The following is a 12898-nucleotide window of genomic DNA, read 5'->3' as shown; positions in this document are numbered from 1 at the left end:
GTTGTATCGATTTATTTCATGAAACCATTTTTGCATTTATGTGTCTACAGGGGGCAATATTGGACCTTTTTGAATAGCGACAGGCCATAATTTAGATTGTGTTATTTTTTTTGGATAAGCTTGATGTTGGCTAACATGTCATGCAGAACTAATGTCATTGTTTTTATTTATGCTTTTTTCAAAAATTGGAAAACAGAGAAAAAAGAGGTCGAGTGTTAACAGTACATGAGTTGGGTTTGCTTATCGGACAGCCAACCCTCCGGTCTTATATAACCGCTTTTTGCGGTCCTCGTCGCGTTTGTGAGCTTGGCTTTCTGACCTCCTGCTGCTACAGTCCATGACAGATTCCAAAGGTGGCCTTGTATGATCTGCCCCCATCCCTCCTTCTTCTTCCTCCTCCTGCTCCTCCTTCCACACCTCCTCCCCCTCCACGAGCCCCGGGTTCAGCACCGTGGACAGCTCCCAGCATCCGGATGCAAACCGCCGCCCGCGGCCGGGCGCTCAGACGCAGGCAGGACAGCGAGGAGCTCGACGGCGCTCTGAACACATGAACGACAGCAGTTTGGGATATCGTGCTTCTTTGTCCTCTCACCGACGGACGTGACACCGTTAAAGACTGTTGCTGAAGTCAGGGGCTGCAACAATGATCTCACGATACAAACCGGTAAGTGCTGGTATCACCTGGGCACTCATCAGAGAAACACTTCCTTTGTTTAAACAGAAGAGTTGCATCCGCGTTGTCCATCAAATGGCTGCAGCAATAGGTTATTTAGTGCTCATGCTATTAATGCACGTGGGAAATATGCAAGAGGGAGACAGATCTTGTAATTTAACTAGGTCGCCCACATAAATTTAAACAATCCACTCCAGTTTAATGTCGATGCAAGTCGTTTCGGGTCGTATTTTATCCAGTGATACAGAAATAGGATCATACATCACCGGGATTCTGGTCAGGGGGTAAATTATGGGAGAGTGTGCAGCCTTTAATAATTTTTTTTGGCTGTCACAGCAGACGGAGAGCATATGATGACACCCCGCCTTCCTCTTCCACATGCCACCTAAAATAAAAATAATTTTAAAAAATGACCCATTGTTTACCCATCACTCAATCTTCACCTATCTTACCCCCAAGAACGCGCACTTGAATGTTACATTCTGTCCAGACAGTAATAATGGTGAAGTTTGAAGAAAGTACATAAGTAAAGCTTTGTCCAAATACTATTGTGGTATTTGTGGATTTTAGGACCTCCTACTGCAAGCCCCGTGATATGCGGGTCTAATAGCGTTGCTCCTCCCAATTTGAGCGGACACTGCTTCCTTTATCCTCCTCGGTGTTTATGTCCACCTGGTGCTTTAACTCACCCAAGGTCATTGGATGGGATAGTTCATTTTTATTATTTTAGGTAAAAATTATTTGTAGAAATTAAATTTTGTTTGACTTTAACTTATCAGGCTATAAACCGACCAACTCCTTCACGTTACATGTAATTGATTTCGAGATAGGTTGCTTTTCTTTTCTTACAACCAAATGGAAAGAAAATGAAGAAAACATCTGCTCTTTCTCAACTTTTCTGCTTTATGCAAATATGAATATATTACATTTGGATATTTGAAGAAAAAGTATATATATTAGACATAAAAAGCTTTTTTAAAAAGGGGAAACTATGAGAAACTGTACATGAACCATATTTAATTCTCTCAATTAGTGACATCAGTCAATTATTTTCAAATCATTCTTTGATTATTTTCCCCCCAGAAGTATAATCTTCCTATTAACGTTATGCTCTTTTTCAATCGAGTTGTATTTGATTTCCACCTGTCAATCATAACATTTTGCCTGAACTCAAGGGATTCTCCAGTGTTGTGAGACTTTTTGACTTGATCTTCAGCCTCTCACAAAGACATTCTAATGTGATGACTTGAATCTGTGAAACTTCCTTTTTTTCCCTCCACATTTCTAACTTTAGAAAAATGTGGCCCAATTGGCTGTCATCAGGTACAAGCACGAGCCTGGAAATAGAGAAACAAAAGCCAAAGTCCAAAGAAAAATGTGAAATATGTCGTTAGAAAACATAAACAGGTTAATTAGGGGGTGGTATGAAACATGTGCACAGTACTCTGTGTTCATTATTGCAAAAATCTCTATGTTTTTAATTGAAAAATTACAATTGGAATCAAAGAAATGTGATCAAACTGTTGACCTTTCTTGCTGAACCCTTTATAAATCAGTGTTTTAAGTTGTTTTTTTTCTTACTGGACTTGTGAGGTATTTCATTTACTCTGCGTTTTTCTCCAGGTGCTACTATGTTATCCTTTTAAAGGAAATCAGCTTTGTGCTCAGGATGCGAGAGCAGAGGGGAGTCAATGTGACCTTCCTTTACTGTGAGTTAAAACGAAGCACCAAGTGAATTATTTTCCCTCTAGCATGCCTTCTATGTCAGTGCCTTAAAATACAACGCCTGTTGGTCTGCAGCAGGGTTGCTCAATACGTCGACCGCTGGAAGGTTTTGAGTCGATCTCCTCAGTAGGTGACAAACTGAACGCCGCCAGGACGCTGAGACAAAGCACTTCCTCTTCTGACGCGCTTATCAAAAATATTCACTAAGATCCTAAACGTTCTTCATTAAAGAAGAATCTTTTTTAAAAAAAAAAAAATCAACAAAACTTGTTAAAATGTATATTCTCAGTAATTATTGTTTCAACAAGGTGTTTATTACCAAAAAAAAAAAAAAAAAAAGGACTCAAAGACCGACTGACTGAGTCAGAGCAGGAGTTTAAATTAGTTAATCAACCATCGCTGTGTTCAGGGAAGCGCTGATTAATAACCGAGAAATAAATATCAAGCCTGGAAACTTGATATCGTAACCGACTGAATGTTATGTTTTTAAGGTAATCTTGGCTCGTCTTGTGGGGCGCAGGCGGTTGCCACGGTAACAGGTGTGCTTAAACTACAAAGAGAGAGAGCGAGAGAGTAAAAAGGTAAGAGTGGTTTTGAGTTGATCACCTGTTCGGGTTATTTTACCTTTGTTTCCCTTTGCTGTGGCGCATTACAGCCGCTGTAGTTTCTAAACGTTGGACTAATTACCTCGTTCGTTTGTGAGTTTACGTCATTCATAACAAACATCAAATAGAACAAATATATTTAATTAAATTTTAACAAACAAATGGCTTCTACCGTGGTAATTATGTGAAATTAGATGAATTATATCCCAACTTAAGAAGATTTGCCTTTACCTTTACAGAGCTCTTTGGTTCCTCCTATCAGTCTGTAGCTTCTCATATTGACGTCATCAAACCAAATTTCAGATCTACCATAACTGACTGACACCTGCTGGCCTCAGGTTTGCAACCAGCTTGTGACTGAGAAACCAGTAACCTCCTCCCAGTGTCAGAATCCCACTGAGGAAGAAACTGCATTAGGTTTTCTATCACTTTAATATTTCTGCTATAACTGATGTATATTCGCATATAAAATAAGTCAATAGAGTTTAATTTACAATTTTTATGTCTTTGTGTCATGAGATAGATCTCAGCTGGCTGGTGAGAGAAAAAGTAGATCTTTGTCTCAAAAAGTTTGGGCACCTCTGGTCTATAGGGATTTTGTAGACCGACATAGACCTAATTGTGAATTGGAAGAAGAATTATGGATGCTCTTTTACAAATAAAATCTGACAAGTGTGTCATGCATTTGTATTCAACCCTCTTCACTCTGGCACCCCTAAATAGGAACCAATGAAACCAATATATCCACCTAAACTGACACATCAGACAAGAAAAGCATTAATTAAGCATTAATTAAGCAAAAAGCAGCCAAGAGGCCCAACTGTGGAGGAGCTGCAGAGATTAACAGCTCAGATGGAAGAAATTGTTGAAAGCACAAATATTAGAAGTTTTACTCTCCATAATTATGTTTTTTAAAGAAAAGTGGTAAAAAATGCAGCTATCGTTGACAGTAATCCGTGGGAGGTCCTGTTTGAAGTTTGACAAAAGCCATGGAGGGAACACAATGAACATGCAGGACAAGGCGCTATGTCAGATGAGATCAAAGTAGTTTTTCTGGAAAATGCCTCATGTGGCAGAGAACTGCACATCACTGTGAACACGCATCACCCAGGGTGAAACTTGGTGGTTGCAGCATCATAAAGATAGGAAGCTTTTCTTCTTCAGGTGCAGGAAAGCTGGTTTACATTTGATGTGAATACTGAAGGAGCTGAATCCAGTCCATACTCCAACTAAGAATCTCTGTTGTGACTTGAAACAGACGCTCTCCGACCCGACCAACCGTGATCTATTTAGGATTTGAATATGCAAAGGAGAACTTCTGAAATCTTGTGTCCAATTCTGTTGAACATTCTCCAAAAGAAATGCAGCTGAATGAATCCCAATGCTCTCCTCAATTTTCAGATTTATATTTAACTTTCCTTTCATTTCATAATTATGCATTACAACATGACAAAATGGTAAAAAGTTCAGAGTATAAATACTTTGGCATATTTCTTTTGTATTTGACTGAAGTTAGATGAAGTAATGTAATCAAGCAATATCCTTGTATGTTGAGATAAAGTGAACTGTGATATTGCTGCTTCGCTCCACCATCATCCAGTGAGAAGCTTACTCTATTCATGCTGAACTGAGCTGCTTGTAAAGATCTGTGCCCCTTTGTTGAACAGACTGTGTGACACAATTTCTACATTTTTATCAAGCAGCTAGAACTTATTTAAAGAATAGTCTTAGGAAATAAGTTGAGATCCCTGAATACTGACCCAGCATTTTTTTTTCCTTTCCCGAAACTAATTATGACGGGGCTCTGATGTAAATGTTGGGAAAACTTCTGCAGGTGTATGACTCAGCATTGTGTTATATAACAGCAGACATAGTGAGTCTTTTTCAAATGGAAAATGCAATCATTCCCTCCTACACACATCTGGATTTTTCAGTAAGCACATGAAAACAGAACATGTAAATGCAGAAGTGTCTTTAAGTGACAAATTTTTACCTCTGCTCGACATTTTTAATATTTAGTAAAACCTCCAACTTACATTTTAAGTCCTTTTGGCTTTGACTTAAGTGTTTAAAAGCTGCAGAGCATGCTTGAGAAAATATTTTCAGCTTTGTTTTTTCACACTTGTGTGAATTACTTATTATATTAGGCTTATCTGCCTGACATAATCAGGATCAACACGGAAAACATTAAGCATGAATTGTTTTTACTGCTAAGAAAATCTCGTGAGGTAATTCTTGTCCACAGATGGATTATCAAAACTCCGCTCCCATGTGGTCTCTTCTTATCCCTCCATGAATCAGCTGCCACTACGCTACCGGCAAGACTTTGAGGCACAATGCAACCTATTCCTAAAATTCAGAAATATTTCAATGACCCCGCACAGCCCATTATATCCCAGGCATAGCATTAAATAAAGGAATGAAGCGTAGGATAATGCACGCCCCTGAAAATGTGCCGTTCTGAGCCAGGTTATAAGCAGTTGCTCATGCCTCTCACGTACCTCTGATGTGACGTTTGCACTGTTCATCCAGCAGCTGAAACCCCCCCGTCTCTTTTCCTTCCCTCTCTCTGTTCTCCCCTGCCTTCATCCACAGCATTTAGTGTTTCTTACTTACACTTCCAGCACGCCTGCACTCTCTGCCCTCCTTTCCTATCGTCATCCAAGGTCGACTTTGAACTCTAAAGAGACAGGAATAGCTGGCGTACTGCAGAATGCCGCCGCTGCTCTGCATGTGAGCCTGTTTGTGTGCGATATGAGGGTGTCTGAATGCGTCCTACCGGGGCGTGCAGAGCTGTGCACAAAGCTTCAGACTTAGAGGATGTCAGCAGCCTGCAGTCGGACGGGATGCAGATGTTTCTCACCAACATGGGAAAAGCTGCTTAGGCAGTCAGAGAGGAGAGGGAGCTGCTGCTGCTGCTGCTGCACTGGACTCTGACTCTGTCTCCTAGTTTCCACTGGATCTGATATTTTGGAGCTGAATCAGAACGAAAGGAGGTCACGCTGGGAATTTGCAGGATCTGAAGATGCGGTGTTGCCTTTGAACAGACAACATACTCTGAAAGCGTCAGCCTTAAATTCTCCCCTCCTCTCCTCTGTCTCTGGTCTTCCCCTCTTCCTTCTCCTCTTTCTCCACCTTTTTTCCTCGGCATTTCCTCCTGACAGAGCCCCGGATCCACCATGTCCTTGGCTTTCTGTGGGAGTGAGAACAACTCGTCGGCCTACAATGTGGACAGGGGCGTTCTCAACAACGGCTGCTTCCTCGATGCACTCAACGTGGTCCCACATGTTTTTCTCCTCTTCATCACTTTTCCCATCCTCTTCATTGGTGAGTCTAGCAGGACGGTTGGATCCTCACACTGCACTGATCTGCACAGCTATCACACACTCAGCATCCACACAGGATGTGAGCACAAGCAGATCGATAGGTTCCTACTTGTTCTCTGCGTGCCCTTGCTATTGTCTCTCTTCCAGTTTGTTTACCTTTCCATGTTAACTCTGCTGATAGCTTGTTTCTTGTACCGAGTCTAAATATCTTAACTAATCATGGTTGATTAATAAGCTCCTTTCATTGCTTATTATTTCTCAAAGCTAAAGCAAATAAGGGAGGATGAAATGCATATTGGTACAATAAAAATAACTTCAATGCAGATTCTTACAAATTAAAATCTGAAAAGTGTGGCATATCATGTACTTGGCCTCTCTGACTCAGTATTTTGCACTACCACCTTTAGCTTTGGTTACAGTTTCAAGTCTTTTGGGTCAATTCTCCACCAGCTTTACACATCTAGACATTAAAATGTGTTGTCTAAGTCTCTTGTCCTGTTGGAAGCTAAACGTCCTCCTCAGTCTCAAGTATTTTGTGGCCTCTAAAGGGTTTTCTCACAGTATTTATATCTCCCTGTCAACACTGACTAGATTCCCAATCGCTCTTAAAGAAAAACACTTTGGCCAAATGTCAATCTGTCTACCATAACATGATTCTTCCACCACTATGACTTATTGTTGGGATACTGTGTTCAGAGGTAACTACTGTGCTTAGATTTCCACCAAAAAATAGTTTTATTTTTTAATTTAATTTGGAAAGATCATCTTCTCCCACATATATGCTGTGACTTTTGGCAAACCACAAAAAAGACTTCTACTTGTTTTCTGTCGTTAGCTCTTTTCTTTGTCTCTTCTCTGTTGTTGTGCCAAACCCTTTAATGTTCTAATGATGGATTTAACTGTGCTCTGACAGATGTTCAACAATGTATATTATTTTAGAACCTAATCCAGTTTAAGCTTGTACACATCAGACTTAAAACCATTAAAAACAAGAAACAGAAACAGGAACACAGCGCGGACCGGAGTAACCGCATTTTAAGTCCAAATGTCCTTGAAGGCCATACTTTCTGTATCCTGTATAAGAATTGTAGATTAAAAGAATGTCAAGAGTCAAGTAAATAAGTTCAGTCGTCTCTTATTGAAGCTTGACCTTCATGACTGATAATCTACACTGACGCCTTCGAACAAAACACCTTCACAGAGCTGCATTCGACTAGCCAGTGTGATCCTCCTGATGTTATGTGCTGCAGGACACAGAGGCAAAAATGATGCTGGCGTTAGGTTACACATCCATGGCTCACCTTCCTGGCTGCTAGCCTTTCTATTAGTGTCATCAGTGGAGTGTAACAAGGCTCTCTGCACACTTCACTGCTGTGACCACACACACTCAGGCTTCTCCACTGACAAGTCCGACTTTAGACGTTATTTTCTTTCAGAGTGGGATCAAAATGTCTAAATTGATTAATGCAGAAGATTAGAAGATAAGTCAAACAATGGATACTTGATCTATCTGCTAATTCGAAATGAGGGGTTACTTGAAATTAATGTGTTTCCTGGTTTAATCTTGGAATTTAGGATTAATTCATAAATTCACTTTAATGTAGGGATTATGTCAGAAGCTTAATAGAAATTGGGTTTATCCTTTCAGAACCTGTTTGGGATTATCATCTTTGAGTTCTTATGATTAGTAGGAGTGTTTGCGTTTGTTTAACTTGCTAATTTTAAGTTATGTGTCATTTTGTGTGTCTCCTGCTTGCATTCGGATCCTCTGTACTCACAATACATGATAGATATTTCCAAGTTTCCACTATAAAGCTGCTGATTTGAGGTGAAGTCAATGGTATTCCTCCTTCTTCCCAGTAGGCAGGGGCAAATTTCCACACTATCTCATTATATCAGCTCTTCACTTTGGATAGCAATACTGGTTGCTCTTGAACATCCAAATAAATTACTTTGCAATTAAGGTTTGAGTTTGGGTCAGATGCTTCAAACCTGAACACAGTTTGGTTCTAAAATAGAACAATATCTAAAAAAAAGTCTTATTTTTGAACTAGTTCTAAGAAACAAACCAAGTTAAAGGAAATCCTCCATTTCTACCAAGAAGAGAGAACAAATATTCAGTCAGAATTGTGGTAAAAACACATGAGGTTCGGATGCAACTTAGGAAGCAGCATTTTGTTAAATATAAGTGAGAGTTTGTGTATAGTTAGTTGATCATGTTTGATAAATTATATTTTTTTGTCTTTAAAAATTGTTGCAATCATATTTATGTGTCATTCCACTGTCGATAAAGAATTACATGAAAACCAAACATTTAAATAAAAGACCAAAACACCTTAACACCACTGATTAGTATGTGTAAACAACATGCATGACCCGGGCATAAGACCATTTCCACTTGTTTTTCACCATCAAAATCTAAATAAATCCTTGAAAATCCTCAAAGGGTTAAAGCACAAATTGTAGCTAAAAGAAAAAAACCTTTAAGCGAATAATAAACCTGCAGGGTTTTCAGCCACCCTGTGCTGATGTGCTTTCATCAACACCCTCTCCACTAAAGACAAACCTCGGGGGGTGCGAAATCTTCTCGGCTCACCTGACAAAACCTTTTATAGTCAGAGACCTGTTTATATGATGCCTGATGCCTGATGCACTCCATTGTGCCTGAAGCTGTGCAATGTCTTTCTCAGCTGGTGCTCACCAATTCACAGAGTTACATAAAGGCTAGTGTTCAAATAAAGACTGGGGAGATGGACAGGTATTCACCAAGAGACCTTTAGCATCACAGAGCCAAGCAGAGAGGAGGATTATTTAAGCTCAGTCATTTCCAAACCCTCCAAAACTGCTGATAGATGAGCCTCAACCAAGCAGCCAGCGATTTCTTGACATCTACACATTTTGTCTGATGTAAATTAGTTCAGCTTTTGCATATGCAGCGAAAGCAGCAGAATGATTTATGCCCATTTTCCACAATATTTGACTTCATTTTTCTGTGAACAGCGCTTGAGCAGAGTGAATGAATTTGCATGTGTGAAAAAGAGCTGAGGAGGAAAAGACGTGCTGCAGATCAGTCTGTGCCAACACTTCAGAGTGAAATAAACTGGCAAAAGTGCCAAAAGCACTAGAGTCTCTTATGTAACATCATAAGTCAAGAGTTTTTCTACAGCAGAGGTTGATATTTATCACATGAACTGCTTTTTGATGACTCACCCTTGCTTATTTTATGCTCTGAGTTAAAGCCAACATCTGTCCAAGTGACAATAATACAGCAAATGGCTGAAGCACCATTCTGAGGTTGGCAGCCATACAGCTGCTTTCACCGCCTGCCAGGGATCGCCCAGTGTATTTAAGAGGGTTATGAAGCAAGCTTCTTAAACTCTGGCAGGCGGCCATTTTTGTCGTTTATTATCTAAATTATTCAACCTTCTTTACAGATTATAGTTTGTAATTAGGTAACTACTAATACACACAGGGCATAAAGTCAACAAGGTTATTTTTCCAAAGCACAAGTTTATCTACTCATATTAACACAGATAATAAAATCTGAGTTATCTTATTCTATCTTACACAATCATTGTCTGTTTTTAAGATGCTGAGGTCTACGTCTCGGATAACGTCTGATATTTTCATTAGAATGTGTCTTTCTGGTTTCAGGTTGGGGCAGCCAGAGTTCAAAGGTTCACATCCATCACAGCACCTGGCTTCACTTTCCTGGACACAACATGCGCTGGCTCCTCACCTTCGTCCTGCTCTTCATCCTCGTCTGTGAGATTGCAGAAGGCATCGTCTCCGACGGGTATGTCAAACCCAAATACTGTAATTTTGTTGTCTCGCTATAATTTCAGCCACACAGGTTGCACTCTTGTGAAAAAAAAACAAGGCATCCTATGAATAGCAATGTGTTTTGCAAGCTATAGAAACTTATGAATATTTAATAATATTTAACAATACCAAAAATTTTAAGTGGAAGAAAAAAAAAACATTAAAAACTGAGAAAAATGTTTAATATGTAAATTTCAAAATGGAATTTTTGGTGAGGAATAAATTAGTTTATGTTCAGCATAAACCAAAACAGCGTTCCTGGAAAAAAGCTGTGATTCTTAGAGGTGGATGTGCCATGGATTGGAAATACTTTAGTACTTTAGTACTTTAGTGAAGCAGAACTGAATTCTCAACATGACAATGATTAAAAACTAAAAACATGCCAGATAATCCACCAAGGACTGGCTGTACATTAAAGAAATCCCTCAAATATCTCATAACCGATGGTGATGATTGGGAAAAACTATTCTCAAATTTATATAAGAAGCTCTAGGAAGAGTCTCACTGAAGCTATTTTAGTTAAGAGGGTCATCATTTTTCCTTGTCTAGAAAAAGCATTTTTATTTATATCTTTTATTTTATGAGGTAAGGTAAGGTAGGGTAGTTTTATTTATATAGCATTTTTTCAGCAACAAGGCAATTGCTGAGTACAACCAGATATTTCATGTCTATCTGTTATTAAAATTACTTTCTTCTCCAGAGATAAATAATAATAATAATGGAAAAAAAACTCACAATAATATGTAAACATGCTTTTACAAGAACCAAATATTTAATGGTATGCATAATTCTTTTCTCATGGCTGTATACTGATCATTTTTTTTGTGTTTTGGGTACAAATGATTGTTTTTCACTACATTTGCTCATTTTAATGGATTATATGTGTGATATTTCATAGTAATCATTAATGCTGCACTTCTGAAATTATAATAGTGTGGCAGCTGAGATCATTTACAAAGTGAAAAAGGTAGTTTTACAGTTTTAAATAAATGTATCAGTCCCTGCATCAGAAAAAAAAGCTTACCCAGAGTTGATTAAATTCACCTCAGTGGTTTAATCTCTTGGCTTTTTCGTCTGTGGAGGAAAACTGATCTTTTCTGCGTTTTATTGTGTGCCCTATAATTTAATTTCATCTGGGATTCTTCTTGATTACTGCGAGGCTGTAGTTCCTCAGAGTGATTTTATTATCTAATCAAACACTGTTATCTACCTGCAATGGAAGCCGAATCCAATGAACTGCAGTTGGCACTTCCCTGGCCACCATTCATCATCTGCATCAATGTCCTTATTGGATTTGCCCAACAGTGTTCAATTGGGATTAGCTACGATGTGCAGCGATCACGTTTGGCATCGTGGGTAGACCTGGATAGAAATCGAAGGAGGATCTTCTCTGGAGTCCAAAAAGCACATTGGAGAATGTGTCAATGCTGTTTGGAAGAAACTCTTTGCTTATGGGGATATTAAGATGTAGTACACTTTGTAGCTCTGTTTTACTGCAGAACAGTTTGGAGGTATGTCTGGCCTCCACAGATCACTGCGGGGTTTATGCACCATGAATTTGTAGGGTTGAATAAGGTTCATTGTGAACTACATTGATGGAGGATCTTATGTTAAAACAAGAGAACTCCTGGAGTATTATAATCATTCAGCTTACTGAAAACTGGATTTCAGAAAAAGCTTGGTCCCTAAATAACTTCTAACGTGGCAACTAAAAGACAAAGTTGCACATAAGCCCATTAAAATGATTGTTTAAATTTAACTGCAAAATTTCTAAACATTACAAGCAATTGCACAACCATCCATAGTCCAGGTTCACTGTGAACATCTGTATTTATACATTAAATTTGACTTAAAATGTAGTCTCTAAATATGAAGTCTCTAAATATTTGACTCTGGAAAGCGATGCAGTTTGACATTAACTCAAGAGGACATTTCAGTGGGTGCTGGATGAGGTTAGAAGAGGTTATTGAGTTTTCTAACACTGAGCCTGTCATCCACCTGCTTCCCCAGCAGCTGGCACCACGAGGGCGAGGTCAGCTGGAGCCAAGTGTTGGAGTTTGTGTCCCAATTCTCCCTGCTGCCAAATAAAAACAAGTCGATGAGCTGCAGCGACTTTACTGGGCTCTGCTGGAACCAAAACAACAGCATGTCCATCAGTTCAATTTGTAAAATTATATCATGCAGTGTCCTACATGTGTAATAAATCTGCGATGTTAGAAGTCGATCACATAATAAATGTTTTTCTTCTCTTTCTGTATGGATTCTTTGTGCACCATGTTGTTGTCGAAAGCAGTGAGTCAGTGTGTTTTTGTGCTTTTTGCACCTCAATCTTTTGCACAGACTAGAGGATGGTGAGTTGTTGTTAGTTGGGTGGAAGAGCTCTCCATCTGCTCGCCTCTTCAGTTCCCTCTTTAGGCTGACCTTCCTGTTGTTCTAAAGAGGGCCTGATGTCATGAGAGTCTTTATTTAAATGTTTTTGTTTACATATGGCGAGTTTAAAGATCTCTGCTGCTGCCACTCATCGTCACTGAATCTCAGAAATACACAAGAGTATCGTCAACATCTCTGTCATCACTCTGAAGTATTTACTAACTTGTTTTTTTTTTCTGTTTGAACTTTTTTAGGTTCACCGTGTCTCTCCATCTTCATTTGTACATGCCTGCAGCTCTGGCCTTCATGGCTGGCATCACATCGATTGTCTACTATCACAACATCGAGACCTCCAACTTCCCGAAACTGCTTTTAGG

The 12898-nt window shown here is 39.3% G+C and overlaps 1 protein-coding gene across 5 annotated transcripts in view; it reads left to right on the top strand.

Annotated features, from left to right (window-relative positions):
* Positions 1-128: 128 nt before the first annotated feature.
* Positions 129-12898, top strand: part of abcc8 (ATP-binding cassette, sub-family C (CFTR/MRP), member 8) — a 75202-nt gene continuing 62432 nt past the window's right edge. Inside the window, exons 1-4 of one of the 5 annotated variants that reach the window (XM_028037223.1) lie at positions 129-664; positions 6168-6330; positions 9984-10125; positions 12776-12897. In XM_028037223.1, the coding sequence (XP_027893024.1) occupies positions 644-664; positions 6168-6330; positions 9984-10125; positions 12776-12897 (448 nt within the window). In that variant the 5' untranslated portion in view covers positions 129-643. The remainder of the gene's footprint in view (positions 665-6167; positions 6331-9983; positions 10126-12775; position 12898) is intronic. The other 4 variants (XM_028037238.1, XM_028037215.1, XM_028037207.1 and 1 more) reach the window with 4 other exon arrangements.

The sequence above is a fragment of the Xiphophorus couchianus genome, chromosome 2, assembly GCF_001444195.1.
Source record: "Xiphophorus couchianus chromosome 2, X_couchianus-1.0, whole genome shotgun sequence".
NCBI lineage: Eukaryota > Metazoa > Chordata > Actinopteri > Cyprinodontiformes > Poeciliidae > Xiphophorus > Xiphophorus couchianus.
This window is presented reverse-complemented; position numbering and strand designations above follow the sequence as displayed.